This window comes from Natator depressus, chromosome 2 (assembly GCF_965152275.1).
Source record: "Natator depressus isolate rNatDep1 chromosome 2, rNatDep2.hap1, whole genome shotgun sequence".
Taxonomy (NCBI): Eukaryota; Metazoa; Chordata; order Testudines; family Cheloniidae; genus Natator; species Natator depressus.
In genome coordinates, this window is record NC_134235.1 from 143832463 (window position 1) to 143849179 (window position 16717).

The 16717-nt window shown below is 47.5% G+C and overlaps 1 protein-coding gene across 4 annotated transcripts in view; it reads left to right on the plus strand.

The window, feature by feature from the left end:
• LOC141982752 (sodium-dependent neutral amino acid transporter B(0)AT3-like) overlaps window positions 1-16717 on the plus strand; it is a 120138-nt gene that overhangs the window by 47409 nt on the left and 56012 nt on the right. For 3 of the 4 annotated variants that reach the window (XM_074945086.1, XM_074945084.1, XM_074945083.1), the window contains one exon: window positions 311-448. The exons of the other annotated variant lie outside the window; for it this stretch is intronic. In XM_074945086.1, coding sequence (XP_074801187.1) covers window positions 311-448 — 138 coding nt within the window. The remainder of the gene's footprint in view (window positions 1-310; window positions 449-16717) is intronic. 4 annotated transcript variants of the gene reach the window in all.

The window sequence follows — 16717 nt, forward strand, 5'->3', positions numbered from 1 at the left end:
ACTCTTGTACTGCTCCCCGAATTTGAAATGTTATCCTAGCACTTTCACTCCCAGGGGAGGTTTCCTGTCTGTGCTGTTGAGTAATTGTCATCTTGGTTCTATTCAGGGGAAGAGACCATCACAGCTGACCTAGACTGTTTTTAAAACCACCAAAGGGGAAAAAACAAACAAAAAACACTCACACAAAAACAAGAGATTAGGGCAAATGCAGTAGCAGGAGTGGCATAAATTTGTTGGGTAAAGTAAATAAGTGTTCTGACAGCTTATTTAAAGCAATTTGTTTAATCTGAGATTTTTTTGTATTCAATAGGTATTGGTTCATTGATGGTGTCATTCATTGTGAGCTTATATTATAACACCATTTTAACCTGGGTGATGTGGTATTTCATTAACTCCTTCCAAGAGCCCCTTCCTTGGAGTGCTTGCCCACTAAATGGGAACAGAACAGGTAATTAATATTTCAAGTCTCTTGTTGGTGTTAAGGTTGCAAAGTGTTACCAACTCTTTTTTATTCCTATAATATGGCATTAAGTCCTACTGTACAGATTTTTTAAATGGCTCATTTAAAAATCTTCTCTTTGAACTAGGGCTGTCAAGCGATTAAAAAAAATTGTGATTAATCGCACGGTTAAAGAATAATAGAATACCATTTAATTAAATATTTTTGGATGTTTTCTACATTTTCAAATATATTGATTTCAACTATCACACAGAATATGAAGTGAACAGTGCTCACTTTATATTATTTTTAATTACAAATATTTGCACAGTAAAAAACCAAATAGTATTTTTCAATTCACCTAATACAAATGATGAAGTGCAATCTCTTTATCATAAAAAGTTGATCTTACAAATATAGAAATATGTACAAAAAATAACTGCACTCAAAAATAAAACAATGCAAAACTTTATAGCCCACAAGTCCACTCACTCCTACTTCTTGTTCAGCCAATCGCTCAGACAAACAAGTTTGTTTACATTTGCAGGAGATAATGCTGCCCGCTTCTTGTTTACAATGTCACCTGAAAGTGACAACAGGTGTTTGCATGGCACTGTTGTAGCTGGTTGTCAAGGTTCCTTCCCCACTCTGAACTCTAGGGTACAGATGTGGGGACCTGCATTAAAGACCCCCTGTCATAAATATAAAGGGAAGGGTAAACCCCTTTAAAATCCCTCCTGGCCAGAGGAAAAATCCTCTCACCTGTAAAGGGTTAAGAAGCTAAAGGTAACCTCACTGGCACCTGACCAAAATGGCCAATGAGGAGACAAGATACTTTCAAAAGCTGGGAGGAGGGAGAGAAACAAAGGGTCTGTGTCTGTCTGTATACTGCTTTTGCCGGGGATAGAACAGGAACGGAGTCTTAGAACTTTTAGTAAGTAATCTAGCTAGGTATGTGTTAGATTATGATTTCTTTAAATAGCTGAGAAAAGAACTGTGCTGAATAGAATGACTATTCCTGTCTGTGTGTCTTTTTTGTAACTTAAGGTTTTGCCTAGAGGGATTCTCTATGTTTTGAATCTAATTACCCTGTAAGGTATCTACCATCCTGATTTTACAGAGGTGATTCCGTTACTTCTATTAAAAGTCTTCTTGTAAGAAAACTGAATGCTTTTTCATTGTTCTCAGATCCAAGGGTTTGGGTCTGTGGTCACCTATGCAAATTGGTGAGGATTTTTACCAAACCTTCCCCAGGAAGTGGGGTGCAAGGGTTGGGAGGATTTTGGGGGGAAAGACGTGTCCAAACTACGTTTCTCAGTAAACCCAGTTAAAGTTTGGTGGTGGCAGTGGAAATCCAGGGTCAAAGGATAAAATTAAATTTGTACCTTGGGGAAGTTTTAACCTAGGCTGGTGAAAGTAAGCTTAGGAGGTTTTTATGCAGGTCCCCACATCTGTACCCTAGAGTTCAGAGTGGGGGAGGAACCTTGATACCCCCTAAGCTTATTCTTACCAGCTTAGGTTTAAAAACTTCCCCAAGGTACAAACTTTGCCTTGTCCTTGAACAGTATGCTGCCACCACCAAGCATTTAAACAAAGAACAGGGAAAGAGCCCACTTGGAGACGTCTTCCCCCAAAATATCCCCCCAAGCCCTACACCCCCTTTCCTGGGGAAGGCTTGATAAGAATCCTCACCGATTTGTACAGGTGAACACAGACCCAAACCCTTGGATCCTAAGAACAATGAAAAATCAATCAGGTTCTTAAAAGAAGAATTTTAATTAAAGAAAAGGTAAAAGAATCACCTCTGTAAAATCAGGATAGTAAATACCTTACAGGGTAATCAGATTCAAAACATAGAGAATCCCTCTAGGCAAAACCTTAAGTTACAAAAAAACAACAACAAACAGGAACATACATTCCGTCCAGCACAGCTTATTTTACCAGCCATTAAACAAAAGGAAATCTAATTCATTTCTAGCTAGATTACTTACTAACTTAACAGGAGTTGTAAGGCTGCATTCCTGATCTGTTCCCGGCAAAAGCATCACACAGACAGACCCTTTGTTCCCCTCCTCCAGATTTGAAAGTATCTTGTCCCCTCATTGGTCATTTTGGGTCAGGTGCCAGTGAGGTTATCTTAGCTTTTTAACCCTTTATAGGTGAAAAGGTTTTGCCTCTGGCCAGGAGGGATTTTATAGCACTGTATACAGAAAGGTGGTTTCCTTCCATTGATATTTATGACACTGGTGTTGCAAGATATTTATGTCCCAGATGTGCTAAAGATTCATATGTCCCTTCATGCTTCAACCATTCCAGAAGATATGCATCCATGCCGATGATGGGATCTGCATGTTCATTTTCATCATCTGACTCACATGCCACTAGCAGAAAGTTGATTTTTTTTGGTGGTTCAGTTCTGTAGTTTCTGCATTGGAGTGTTGCTCTTTTAAGATTTCAGAAAGCATGCTCCACACCTCATCCCTCTCAGATTTTGGAAGGCACTTCAGATTCTTAAACCTGGGGTCAAGTGCTGTAGCTATCTTTAGAAATCTCACATTGGTACTTATGTGTTTTGTCAAATCTGCAGGGAAAGTGTTCTTAAAAACGAACATGTGCTGGGTCATCATCTGAGATTGCTATAACATCAAATATATGGCAGAATGTGGTTAAAATAGAGCAGGAGACATACAATTCTCCCCCAAGGAGTTCAGTCACAAATTTAATTAATTCATTCTTTTTTAAAAAATGAGCGTCATCATCATGGAAGTATATCCTCTGGAACGCTGACCAAAGCATGAAGGGGCATATGAATGTTTAGCGTATCTGGCACATAAATACCTTGCAATGCCAGCTACAAAAGTGCCATGCAAATCATAGAATATTAGGGTTGGAGGAGACCTCAGGAGGTCATCTAGTCCAGCCCCCAGATCAAAGCAGGACCAACACCAACTAAATCATCCTAGCCAGGGCTTTGTCAAGTCAGGCCTTAAAAACCTCTAAGGATGGAGATTCCACCACCTCACTAGGTAACCCATTCCAGTGTTTCACCACCCTCCTCGTGAAATAGTGTTTCCTAATATCCAACCTAGACCTCCCCCACTGCAACTTGAGACCATTGCTTCTTGGTCTGTCATCTGCCACCACTGAGAACAGCCTAGCTCCATCCTCTTTGGAACCCCCTCTTCGGGTAATTGAAGGCTGCTATCAAATCCCCCCTCACCCTTCTCTTCTGCACACTAACTATCCTTCACATGGGGAGACAAGCTGCTAGTGGGCATTGTCTTATGACTGGAGGATCACAACCAGGCAAACTGCTAGGCACTGGGAGAAAGACTTTGGAGTGAGCTATACTTTTAGACAAGAGTGTATCTTGTTACTTAAGTCTAGGTTTTAGAATGTATTTAATGATTTTGTTTAATATATAACCATTTGTTTCCATTATTTCAACTTACCATTTGAATCTTGTGGCGGTTCAATGACAAGACGGAACACAGCTTTTAGCAAGCAAGCGGCTGGTCTCTGCTAACAGGCTTCTGCCTGTCGGCTTTCCACCTTCCCCTTTATTCTCTCTCTCCCCCCGCGCATTACATTCTCCAACAGATAAAAGGAATACACTGGCTTTGTTTAACGTTCTTATTTACCAATTTCTATCTACCGCATTAATTGCTCTCGGGCCTTGAGCCCAGTCCTGAGAGGCTTCCCACGGTTCATGTCATCTTGGTGAGATTCCAAGGTTGATGCCCTTGAGAGGAGCTGTGTGTGCACAGGTTCAGCACAACACTCTGGGTGTGCCCTGAATGTTGCCAAGCGCATAACCCTTGTATGAATCCTACATCCCCTCCTTTTTTGTTTATTTGTGCTCGGCCATCTCATGGTAGCCATCAATTTGCATTTGCAAGCCAATTAACTCCCGGACAGACAAGGTCATAACTCATGGAGCCTGCCAGGGCGGGTCTCGACAAAGCCTTAACAAAAAGGAAATACACTGCACACAACAACAGCAAAAAATAAGCTTAAGAAGGTAAAGTGTGATTGGCCAGGCCCCAATTAGCCATGCTAAAGTACTGGGAAGAGAGGTTCGAGTAAGCAGCGAGCATCATCTCATTCCCAATTTCCTCAGGGTGATGACATACTGGAATAAGGCACGTACCTAACAATTCTTCAGCTACTACAAAATCAAACAAACAAAAGTGGGTAACATTTGCTATTGAAGCCAATCTTTCCCATAGGTTATATGTCATTCGGGCCCGTAATGAAGAAGGCGCTCCCGAGTCAACCCCTCCAGGAAATAGCAGGCACAAAAGGCATACAATCAATACAGAATTAGCAGTAAGTTGGGCGAGAATTGCCACAAACAAAGTCTCAAGAGTCTCTGGCTGTTGGTTTGCTGCCAGTCTTCGTTGAGCTGCGGCGACCAATGCTTTCACTGCTCCCCATGTCACGGGCTGGCTTGGGATGCTACATCTCCTCCGTCTCATCATTGTCGACCTGGGAGGCACCGCGTTCTCCTCCAAGGTCAGCTGAAACTCCGGTATGGGGTTCGACAGCCCCTGGTGCCATGCCATGCTGTTTCAGTGCCGGTCGCACACACCGGGCTGGAACCCACAACGGTCCTGCAGGAAGAAACACAGCAGCATATCCCCTACCCCAAGTAATTAAAAGGCACTGGGCCCAACCATTGCGGATCGGGCAGCTGACGGTAATAGACACGTGGTCTTTCCAGTACCTCGGATTTGTGAAAATGCCGATCCGCGGGGGTCTGCTGATCTGCGTTCAGCATTAAATTATTTAAAGTAAACAAAAGGATATGCATTTGTTGCTGAATGTCTCCTAAGGTTCGGAGACGCAGCTCCCCTTGTTTTAATTGTTTGTCAAGCAAGGTTTTTAGCGTGCGATTTGCATGTTCAACAATAGCTTGGCCTGTGGAATTATAAGGGATCCCGTGTTTGAGACGGACGTCCCATTGGGCACAAAAGGTGAAGAGTGCTGTGGAGCAATAGGCTGGGGCATTATCTGCTTTTATCTGGCTCGGTGACCCATAACAGCAAAACAGGCTAGCAAATGGTGAATAACTTTGGGAGTGGCTTCCCCACGCTGTGGGGTCCCCCAAAGGAATCCCGAATAGATATCAATGGAAACATGTAAAAACGAATAGGGGTGGAATTGTGGCACGTGAGTGACATCCATTTGCCATAGCTGATTCGCTGCGCTACCTCTGGGGTTAACGGCATAAGAAAAGGTAGGGGCAGCAGCAGCACAGTGGGGGCAGGAACGAACAATAGAACGTGCATGATCAGCAGGAATGTGAAACTGTCAGGCCAAAACAGAGGCAGACTGATGAAAAAAGGAATGACTTTCAATGGGGTCAGAAAAAAGGGAATTTACCTGACCATGTAACGCGCGATCGGCGCGCGCATTGCCTTCAGCGAGTAGCCCAGGCAGAGGGGTATGACTGCGAACATGAGCAACAAAATAAGGGAAATTACGAGTGGCGATGAGATACTGTAAGGACAAAAACAGGCGAAGGAGGTCCGCATCGACCTGAGGGGTAATGAGGGCAAGCGGTAAATGATCAATTACCTGATAAACATAATGCGTGTCCACAATCAAATTAAAGGAACAATCAGCAAAAGGTTGAAAGGCCAAAATAACAGCAGCTAGTTCCAAGGACTAGTGAAGCTCTCCAAGCGCTGTGCATGCAAATATTGTTGTACAAGTGAATGAAGCGCTTTCAGCTTTTCTAGAGGGAGGGGCCACTGGTCAATCCATACGGGCTCTAAGGATTGCCATACCAATGGTAATGCGGAGGGCAAGGTGGGCGAGGGAGGGTTTTGGGCCATTATATATTAATATCGAGGGTGGTGTCCAGCTTTGTAAGTAAGTCACGGCCCCAAATATTGAGGTGGACAGGGAGCACAAAAGGGCGGATTGTAGCAAGGGCACAGCCTCCCGGTTTAGAGACCGTGACCCAAGACAAACTTTGGCACCCAGGTTTACTACCCCCTATCCCCCACAACTCTTTAGAAGGAACTGTTGGCCAACCGACTGGCCACTCCGGATCACGAATCACCGTAACATCAGCTCCAGTGTCCACCAACCCTGTAAAAGGAACATTATTTAAGAGAAGTGTTAACTGTGGTTTGAGGGGCGGACCGACATTGTCAGAGCAACAAGTGGAAGAGGACGTGTGGTGAGACGGCAAGTGAGACAGCGTTGATCCAAAGCCGCCTCCGCCCCGGGTTCGATCCTCTGCGGCTGGCACCTGATAGGGGACTAAAATCAATTGTGCAATGGAGCGTCCACGCGGGAGCGACTGTGGAAGATGGGTCCACACCTGAACCTTAATAATGCTGGTGTAATCGGCATCGATGACCCCTGGGATGACCAAAAAAGCCCTGTTTCCCAGCATGTGAGCGAGGGAGAACGAGACCCACAAAGCCGTCAGGGAGAGGTCCCGTCACCTGCGTAGGTATGGCGCAGACCTCCCCCAGCCACTGAAAATCAGCGTCCTCCTGCATAATCAAATCAAGCCCTGCACTTCCGGCAGTCGCCGCCCTCATGGAGTCTACGGATTTTAAGGGAGAGGAACAGTTGTCTGAGTGGGAAACACCGTTGTTTGGCCCTGGGTTCGGGGGGGGACCCGTCGTGTGGTTTCCTGACCCACTACGACACTGATTAGCACAGTGATAGCCCTTCCGACACTTGGGGCACTTCTTTGAGGGGCGGGCGGGCGCTGTCAATGAGCGGCACTCCCGCTGAAAGTGACCCTCCTTACCACAGCGGTAACAACGCTTCCCCTCCTTCCTGCTTTTCCGCAGGGCGGCGGCCAGAACCCCAGCTTTATGTGCTTCGGTTCCGATGTTTTGGCACGCCCGCAGCATGACCGACAGCTCTAGAATTCCAGAGGCTTGTGCAGCCTGGAGAGCACGGCGGCAATCCTTGTTCGCATTTTCAACAGCCATTTTTAACAGGATCTCCTGAGCTGCTGCAGGACTATCCACCTGTCGGAGGATAGCCTCCTGCAATCTGTTGGTAAAATCCATAAAGGACTCTGATGCACCCTGACGGATACTGGCAAAGCTTTTAGTAGGCCTGCCCGAATCCGGGACCTTCCGGAAGGCATGCTGGGCACAGGTGGAAATAATGGGGAAGACGGCCTGAGGGAGTTGAGACTGTAGCTGCACGGTAGCAAACTGGCCCTCCCCTGCCAACTGCTCATAAATGACACCTTGCTCTCTATATACCTGGGCTTGGCGTTCCACCATCTGCCGATACTCACTAAGCCAAACAACATACTGACTGGGCGTCAGCATCATGCGCAACAGCGCCTTCCAATCTTCAGGGATCAGGGAGTACCCAGAACCTAGCCCTTCAATGAGACCACGCACATATGTACTAGTGAGGCCGAACTCGCGAATCGCTTTCTTTACCTCTCAGATCACCGAGTAGGGCAAACTGACCCAGTTTGCAACCTGGTTGCCCTGGCCATCATCCTGCCAGGTCACCGGGCAAACTGAGACCAGATCAGCCAGCTCCTCTGCTGTAATATCTGAGCGAGTCTTCGCTGCGTGAACCATTTGTTGCACCAGCGAAAGCCCCTGAGCAGACGCAGATGACCCCCTGGGGGGCCCCGGAGCATGGGGCCCCACAGGAGGAGGGTGATCACACACCGGCTCCGGTGGGGAAGGCCAGGGAGGCGGTGGTAATAGAGGCACTGGGGGCGAAGCAGGGGGAGGGATGGATGCAGGAGCGGACGGGGGTGGCGAGATCGGCAGCCCCTCTGTTGGCGCGGGAGAGGGTCTTTCTGAGGCGACACACTGTGTCGCATCGGTAGGAGGGGGGGTGGCTGCAGGAGCGGACGGGAGTGGTGAGAGCACCAGCCCCGCGAGGGAGGGACTGTCCGAGGTGACACGCTGTATCGCGTCACGGCAGAGGTGCCAGGCATGTAAAGCCTGCACGGGCGCCCGAGGCTCTTTGTGCAATGTCTGGCCCAATCGCTCCCAGTCCGCTAGCTTAAGGGTTCCGGCTTCAGGGTACCACGGGCACTGGGCACTCACCTCCTGTAGCAGGAGAGTGAGTTCTCGAGTGGGGCAGTCATGCTGAGCCTTACGCAGCAAATACTGTAGCTCATTGCGGTGTTGCACTTGCAAAGCAGAGAGGGAGCTTCCCATACTTACCACAACAAAAAATACTCACCGGGATCCACGAAGCGGATGAGTGACCGTCTGAAACCCTTGCTGGGCGAGGTGAGTGCTGAGGGCCCCATGTTTGGGCGCCAGTTGTGGCGGTTCCATGACAAGACGGAACACAGCTTTTAGCAAGCAAGCGGCTGGTCTCTGCTAACAGGCTTCTGCCTGTCAGCTTTCCACCTTCCCCTTTATTCTCTCTCCCCCTGCGCATTACATTCTCCAACAGATAAAAGGAATACACTGGCTTTGTTTAACATTCTTATTTACCAATTTCTATCTACCGCATTCCTTGCTCTCGGGCCTTGAGCCCAGTCCTGAGAGGCTTCCCACGGTTCATGTCATCTTGGCGAGATTCCAAGGTTGATGCTCTTGAGAGGAGCTGTGTGTGCACAGGTCCAGCACAACACTCTGGGTGTGCTCTGAATGTTGCCAAGCGCATAACCCTTGTATGAATCCTACAGAATCTCTATTCCTCATTAAACTTTTGCTTGTTTTTTCTATAAACATATCTAAGTGCTATGTGTTAAGCAGAGCTGTGACCTAAGGTGTAACAGATAACCTGATATATACTGTTCCTTTGAGAGCAGAATATCTGGTCTGTGAACACTGAGTGGATCAGGGGCTGGGCACTCCAGGGGGATGTTTGGTGGCTTTGGGGCTTGGAGTGTTCCTATCACTAACCTACAGAGGGATAGTGGAGCCTCTGTAGGTTGAGAGGACAGTGTGTGTTGTCTGTTGTCAGTGGAGGTAAGGAGCTGACATCCAGCAGACACAGTAAAGGCTCTCTCATGCTATAGGCAGGTGATAACAAGGTGCCTCATAACCTTGGGTGCTCCCAGGAAGCATCACAGAGAGCCACCTTTTTCAAAAGAAATTTAAAAATTTTCACCCAAACATAACAAACAAAAAAGAGGTGATAGTTTAACGGTCTAAACTTCAGATTTCAAACACCTAGAATTCCTGGAACCACCTCAGTGGTACTGACTAAACCCATTATCCTACTGAGTTAGATCAGAGTACCATGCAGTTTGCTGTCTATGGGTCTTTAAGAGAAGATCTGGACAACTAGTATCTTATTTGGAAAAGAAAGACATTAAAAACACCTTGGCACTTTTTGTAAGAGGAAGGAATTTTCCCCAATGTTCTTCAACAAAATGTTTCCATCCCCACTGTTGTGTAGGATGCTGTGTACTGGTTGCCTTCCACACTCCATCTCCTGGAGCTAGCTGAATTTCAGTAGTGCTATACTTTACAGTTTGTGAAGTGCTTTGGGATTTCTTGGATTATTCCAGATCCCAGGTGTATAGAAACTGAATGTGTCATGAAAGGGTTGATCTAGTTTTCCAGAGTGACAAATTCCTGAGATCAAATGTTCCGACTTAAAATAAATAAATATCATAATCATAGACTTTAAGGTCAGAAGGGACCATTATGATAGTCTAGTCTGACCTCCTGCACAACGCAGGCCACAGAATCTCACCCATCTACTCCTGTAACAAACCCCTAACCTATGTCTGAGCTATTGAAGTCCTCAGATTGTGGTTTAAAGACTTCAAGGTGTAGAGAATCCTCCAGCAAGTGACCCGTGCCCCAGCAAGTGATTCCTGCCAATCTGCCCTGGAGGAAAGTTCCTTCCCAACCCCAAATATGGCGATCAGCTAAACCCTGAGCATGTGGGCAAGACTCACTAGCCAAAGACTCACTAGCCAGACACCCACGAAAGAATTCTCTGTAGGAACTCAGATCCCACCCCATCTAACATCCCATCACAGACCATTGGGCATATTTACCGCTAATAGTTGACGATCAATTAATTGCCAAAATTAGGCTATCCCATTGTATCATCCCTTCTATAAACTTATCAAGCTTCGTCTTGAAGCCAGATATATCTTTTCCCCCACTGCTTCCCTTGGAAGGCTGTTCCAGAACCTCACTCCTCTTAGGGTTAGAAACCGTCATCTAATTTCAAGTCTAAGCTTCCTGCTGGCCAGTTTATATCTATTTGTTCTTGTGTCCACATTGGTACCGAGTTTAAATAATTCTCCCTCCGTGGTATTCATCCCTTGGATATATTTATAGAGAGCAATCATATCTCCTCTCAGCCTTCTTTTGGTTAGGCTAAACAAGCCAAGCTCTTTGAGTCTCCTTTCATAAGACAGGTTTTCCATTCCTCGGATCATCCTAGCAGCCCTTCTCTGTACCTGTTCCAGTTTGAATTCATCTTTCTTTAACATGGCAGACCAGAACTGCACACAATATTCTAGATGAGGTCTCACCAGTGCCTTCTATAATGGTACTAACACCTCCTTATCGCTACTGGAAATACCTCGCCTGATACTTCCCAAGACCGCATTAGCTTTTTTCACAGCCATATCACATTAGTGGCTCACAGTCATCCTATGATCAACCAATACTCCAAGGTCCTTCTCCTCCTCTGTTACTTCCTAGTGACGTGTCCCCAGTTTATAACAAAAATTCTTGTTATTAATCCCTAAATGCAAGACCTTGCACTTTTCCACTATTAAATTTCATCCTATTACTATTACTCCAGTTTACAAGGTCATCCAGATCTTCCTGTATGATATCCCAGTCCTTCTCTGTATTGGCAATACCTCCCAGCTTTGTGTCATCTGCAAACTTTACTAGCACATTCCTGCTTTTTGTGCCAAGGTCCCTAAGCTCCTCATTAAAGACAGAGGCAAAGTATTTGTTTAGCTATTGGGCCATGCCTAGATTATCCTTAACCTCCACTCCATCTTCAGTGTTTAGTGGTCCCACTTCTTTCTTTGTTTTCTTCTTATTTATATGGCTATAGAACCTTTTACTATTTGTTTTAATTCCCTTTGCAAGGTCCAACTCTACATGCTTTTGGACTTTCTCACTTTATCCCTACATGTTCTGACCTCAATAAAGTAGCTTTCCTTGCTAATCCCTCCCATCTTCCACTCCTTGTAGGCTTTCTGCTTTTTCTTAATCACCTCTCTGAGATGCTTGCTCATCCAGCTTGGTCTACAACTCCTGCCTATGAATTTTTCCCCTTTCTTGAGATGCAGGCTTCTGATAGTTTCTGCAGCTTTGACATGAAGTAATTCCAGGCTGCCTTCGCCTTAGATCCACAAGTTTTTCAGTCCAATCCACTTCCCTAACTAATTTCCTTAATTTTTTAAAGTTAGCCCTTTTGAAATCAAAAACCCTAGTCACAGATCTATTTTTGTTTATCCTTCCATTTAGATTGAACTGAATTAGCTCATGATTGCTCAAACCAAGGTTGCCCCCTTCAACCATTTCTTCTAGTACTCACCAAAACCAAATCTAAAATGGCATCCCCTCTTGTTGGTTCAGCAAATACTTGGTGAAGGAACCCATCAGCTATTGCATCCAGGAAAATCTGAGCCCCTATTATTGTTACTAGCACTTGTCCTCCAGTCTATATCTGGGAAGTTAAAGTCTCCCATGATCACACAATTCCCATTAGTATTTACTTAATTAAAAACATTAAAGAGGTCTCTATCCATATCCAGATCAGATCCTGGCAGTCTATAGCACACCCCACGCACTAAGGCTCAAGTAGCTTTCTTCCCCAATGTGATTTTTGCCCAAACAGACTCTGTCTTTTCCATTCCATGACTTCTTATTTCTTTACAGTCTACCTCATCATTGATATACAATGCTACTCCACCACCTTTGCCTTTATTTCTGTCTTTCCTAAACAGCACATACCCTTCAATACCTGTAGTCCAGCCATGACTACTATTCCACCATGTTTCTGTTATCCCTATAATATCTGGTTTCACTTCCTGCACCAGTAGCTCTAGTTCCTCCATTTTGTTACCTAGGCTCCTCACATTGGTGTACAAACATCTTAATTTTTGCTGTTTGGCCTTGCTCACATTCTTTATCCGATTAGGCACAGACATTCTACTGTCAATATCACCTATTAGACTGGTATGTACACTACCCTTCCTCCTTATGTCCATTCTCCTACCCACGGCTGTATCCTTTCTTACTTTGTTTTCTTCCCTCTCAGTGTTAAAATCTGGCATGGCGATTACCTGGACATCTCCCAACCATCTCCCCAAATTCCTAGTTTAAAGCTCTCTTGATCAGTTGTGCCATCCTCCATCCTAGACGTCTATTTCCCTCCTTACTCAGGTGAAGTCCATCCCAAGAGAACAGTCCTCTGTCCATGAATGCTTCCCAGTGGCCATAGCCACTTCCCAAAGCCCTCCTTATAGCACCAGTGCCTGAGCCATCTGTTGAGCATCATAATCTTGTCACACTTTTGTTGCCCTTCTCTAAGAACAGGCAGAATCCCACTGAAGATCACCTGAGCCTCGATTTCCTTAAGCGTCTTCCCCAGCCTGGCACAGTCTCCCTCGATACATTCCAGCGAGAATCTAGCCTTATCATTTGTTCCCACATGAAGGGCAGTCAGTGGATTCTTTCCCGCTCCTGTTAGGATCCTCTTCAGCCTCAGGTCCACATCCTGTATCTTAGCACCTGGCAGACAGCACACCCTTCTGTTCTCTGGATCAGCTCATTGCAGGCCTGTCTATTCTTCTCAGTAGGGAGTCCCCAAACACGTAGACCTGCCTTTTCCTGGCAATGGTGTGATTCTCCAGTCTATCCCCTGTTCCCTCTGGCTGCAAGTCCTCTCAATTCCTATTGTCCCTTGCAATCCTCTGCAACCCATCCCATATCCTCCTGGGGCTCATATTTGGTGTTGTTATCTCCATTGACTCTTGCCCTCTTCCTATACGGCTAGCTGCTCTTTTCTTCTTCCTTGCCCTCTCACCTTCAGTGACCACTTGCTGTGCCCCTTCTTAATTTTCCAACTCCGCAAACCTGTTCCTGAGCTCTGTTTCTTCTTCACTAGCCCGTCTTTTCCTCTGCCTGGTTCTCTTAGTCACATGCTTCCACTGTCCATTTTCCTCACCCAGCAGTCTCCCCTCAGAGTTCTTTGACCTGCTTCCATCTGCAAGTCTGACCTTTTCCCTTTAGCCTCCTCATGTCTTTGCTCCTTCATCTGCTTGAACCCCCTTCTAAACTCAGAGTTTCCACCTGCATCTCCAATCCCTTGGATCTTTTCTTCCACCAGCTCTATCAGGCGGCACTTCATGCAGACAAAACTCTTTTCAGGTACCCCCTCCAGGATCATGTACATGCCTTAGCGTCTATATCCAGTCATCTTCATTGTGTCTTCCACTACTTGGGTCACTACCACTGCTGCCTCTATATTGGTCATAGCCTTCCTACCTAAGTCCTTCTCCTCCAACAGAATTCTCACTCAAACTCCCCTGTTTACAGCTCTGTTTGCTGGCTCCTGTGCCACTGCAGCTGTCCTAGCTGCTGCCTGACTGGCTGCCTGCCTTTATAGGACCCCTAGTCAGAGAAGCCCCACCCCCTAATCAGGGCTCAGCTTCTCTCCCAGCACACTGCCCCTACCAGCCTCTTCTCTTCCAACAGAATATCTTCTCCTCCAACAGAACTCCCACTCAAACTCATATGGACCACCTCAACCTCCCACTCTTGATAACACAACATCCTTGTTGTTATAAGGCAGGCAGCTCCTCCAGCTCTTGTGTAGAACGAGACAGAATCGCACTCATTCCCACAAAAACTATTTAGGCACCTAGACCACCTGACTCTACAGGTGGGGTTCCTATTCATGGATCACAAGTAGAGATAGTCCTAGGGCTGGTCTACACTGGGAATTTACATTGGCATAGCTATGTCTCCCGGGGTGTGAAATATGCATACCCACAGAAGCTATACTGATCTACCCCTAGTGTAGACAGTGCTAGGTTGACAGAAGAATCCTTCCATTGATCTAGCTACTACCTCTCGGAGTGGGAGGGTGGATTACCTACACTGGCAGGAGAACCCCTCCTGTCTGTGTAAGTAGGGTCTATGCTGAAGTGCTACAGCAGCACAGCTACAACATTTAAAATGTACACTTTTAAAATGTACACATTTGGGCACCTATCTCCATGAGAACAGTGGGGCTTAGGACACATCCTTGTCATCAGCATCTCCCATTGGCTCTCTTAGGCAGCTCTCCACCTAGTGTGCTAGCTTTTGTGAACTGGAGTCTAAGGCATGTATCTCTCCCCTTTCAGTGTATAGAGAACATTAGGTGCCTAACTCAGACTTTGGGAATCAATGTTATTCCTGTCATTTTCTAGATGCTGCAACACTGAGCAGTGCAACACCTAAGTCCCTTTGTGGATCTTGTCTTGAATTATTCAGTATTACATATTTATCCTCACAGCACCCCTAGGAAAGTACTCCTCCAAGAGATGACTCATGCTTGCTGATAGTAGGGGGCACAGTGTAAAGGGGGGCCATGTGATCACCACACATCACCTCTGGAAGGAACCTTCCAGCCCCACCTCCCTGGGCCAGGGCAGCCAATACGGATGGCTCCTGGGGGGCTGAGGCCACAGAAGCAGGGATCATATGCCTCTAGGCTGGGGTAGGGGCAGCCCTGGCCCTGGGAGACTCACACTACTAGTGTCTCTCTGGAGCTCCCATGCCTTCATGGACACCTCAGCAGTGGGAGGGGCATGGGCAATGCCGCTACTTCTGGCTGCGCAGAGGGACCCTGCTCCCAACACCTTCCCCAGTGACCTCCCACCCTGCGCCCGGCCTGGGGCCACCACACTCTCCCTGCCAGAGTTACCTGTGGGGAGTGGGGGCTCTGCTTTCTCCTGCTGCACCTCCCCACATTTCTGGCTCATTTGTCCCACCCCAGCAGCAGGCCCAAGTGGGGAGTATAGGGAGCGGGGCAGAGCCGCTTCTCACACCAGCTGAGGCTGGCTGCTCAGTCGCTGCCTAGCAAGCTGGAGACCCCCCCCTTCCTCTGCACATTTCCAGGTCACTTGGCCCCTGTCCCTGTCAGCTGGGACCAGGCAGGGAGCAGAGCGGATGAGCCACCACTGCCTCCCCGCCAGGCTCTCTCCCAGGCAGGGTCCCTGAGCTGAGTCAGCCGACACGAGAAGCAACTCCATACTGCCCTTTCAGCTCCCTGCCCAGGCCCAGCTGCTGGGGAAGGGGCCAAGCAAGCTGGAAGTGCCAAGGGAGAGGCACAGCAGCAGGACAGAGCTAGCAAGGCTCTCGCAGAAATGTGGGGGGGCACTTGACCCCACATGCATCACCTCTTTTACAGGTAGTCTTTGTCCGAGCTTTATTGCCTAAGACTAAACCCAAGGTCACCCAGGAAGTCTGTGGCACTGGAAGGAATTGAACTCTGGTCACCCAAATTCCATGCTAGTGCCCTAATCACTGGACAATCTTGAGATGGGTGTGGTTGCTTAGGAACTGTGAAGTATTAGCTTTCCTGACCTGAATAATGCTGAAGCTTTATCCCTGCACACTTCTTGAGGTTCCTGTAGCCAAAGTCCCCTTGTAAGCTGGTATGGTCTCTCACCAGCCTATCTGGATCTGGTCCTGCAGGAGAGAGAAAGGCAGGGAAATGCCTAGTTTGAGGATGCTGCTGGCTCTTAGGTGCCTGGGTGTCAGGACTAAGGAAGTTATGCACAGGCCCAGCAACATATCCATACTATTGTAGGACTGGAAGGGACCTCAAAAGGTCATCTAGTCCAGGCCCTTCCATTCATGGCAGGACTCAGTATTATCTAAATCAGAGGTGGGCAAACTATGGCCTATGGGCCACATCTGGCCTGCGGGACCTTCCTGACTGGCCCCTGAGCTCAGGCCGGGGAGGCTCGCCCCCAGCACCCTCCCCTGCATGCTGCGCCGCCAGCGCTCTGGCCCACCGCTCTTGCTGGGCAGTGCGGCGGCATGGCTGGCTCCGGCATGGTAAGGGGGCAGGGGTCCCAGTGCAGCAGTCAGGGAGCGGTTGAATGGGTTGGGGAGGGCAATCAGGGGACGGGAAACAGGGCGGGGGGTTGGATATAGTGTGGGAATCCCAGGGGGCCTGTCAGGGGTGTGGATATGGGTTGGGGCAGTCAGGGGCTGGGGTCCCGGGAGGCAGTTAGGGGTGGGGGTCCAAGGAGCGGGCAGTCAGGGGACAAGAAGCGGGGGGGTTGGATGGGTCAGGGATTCTGAGGGGGGCAGTCAGGGGGCA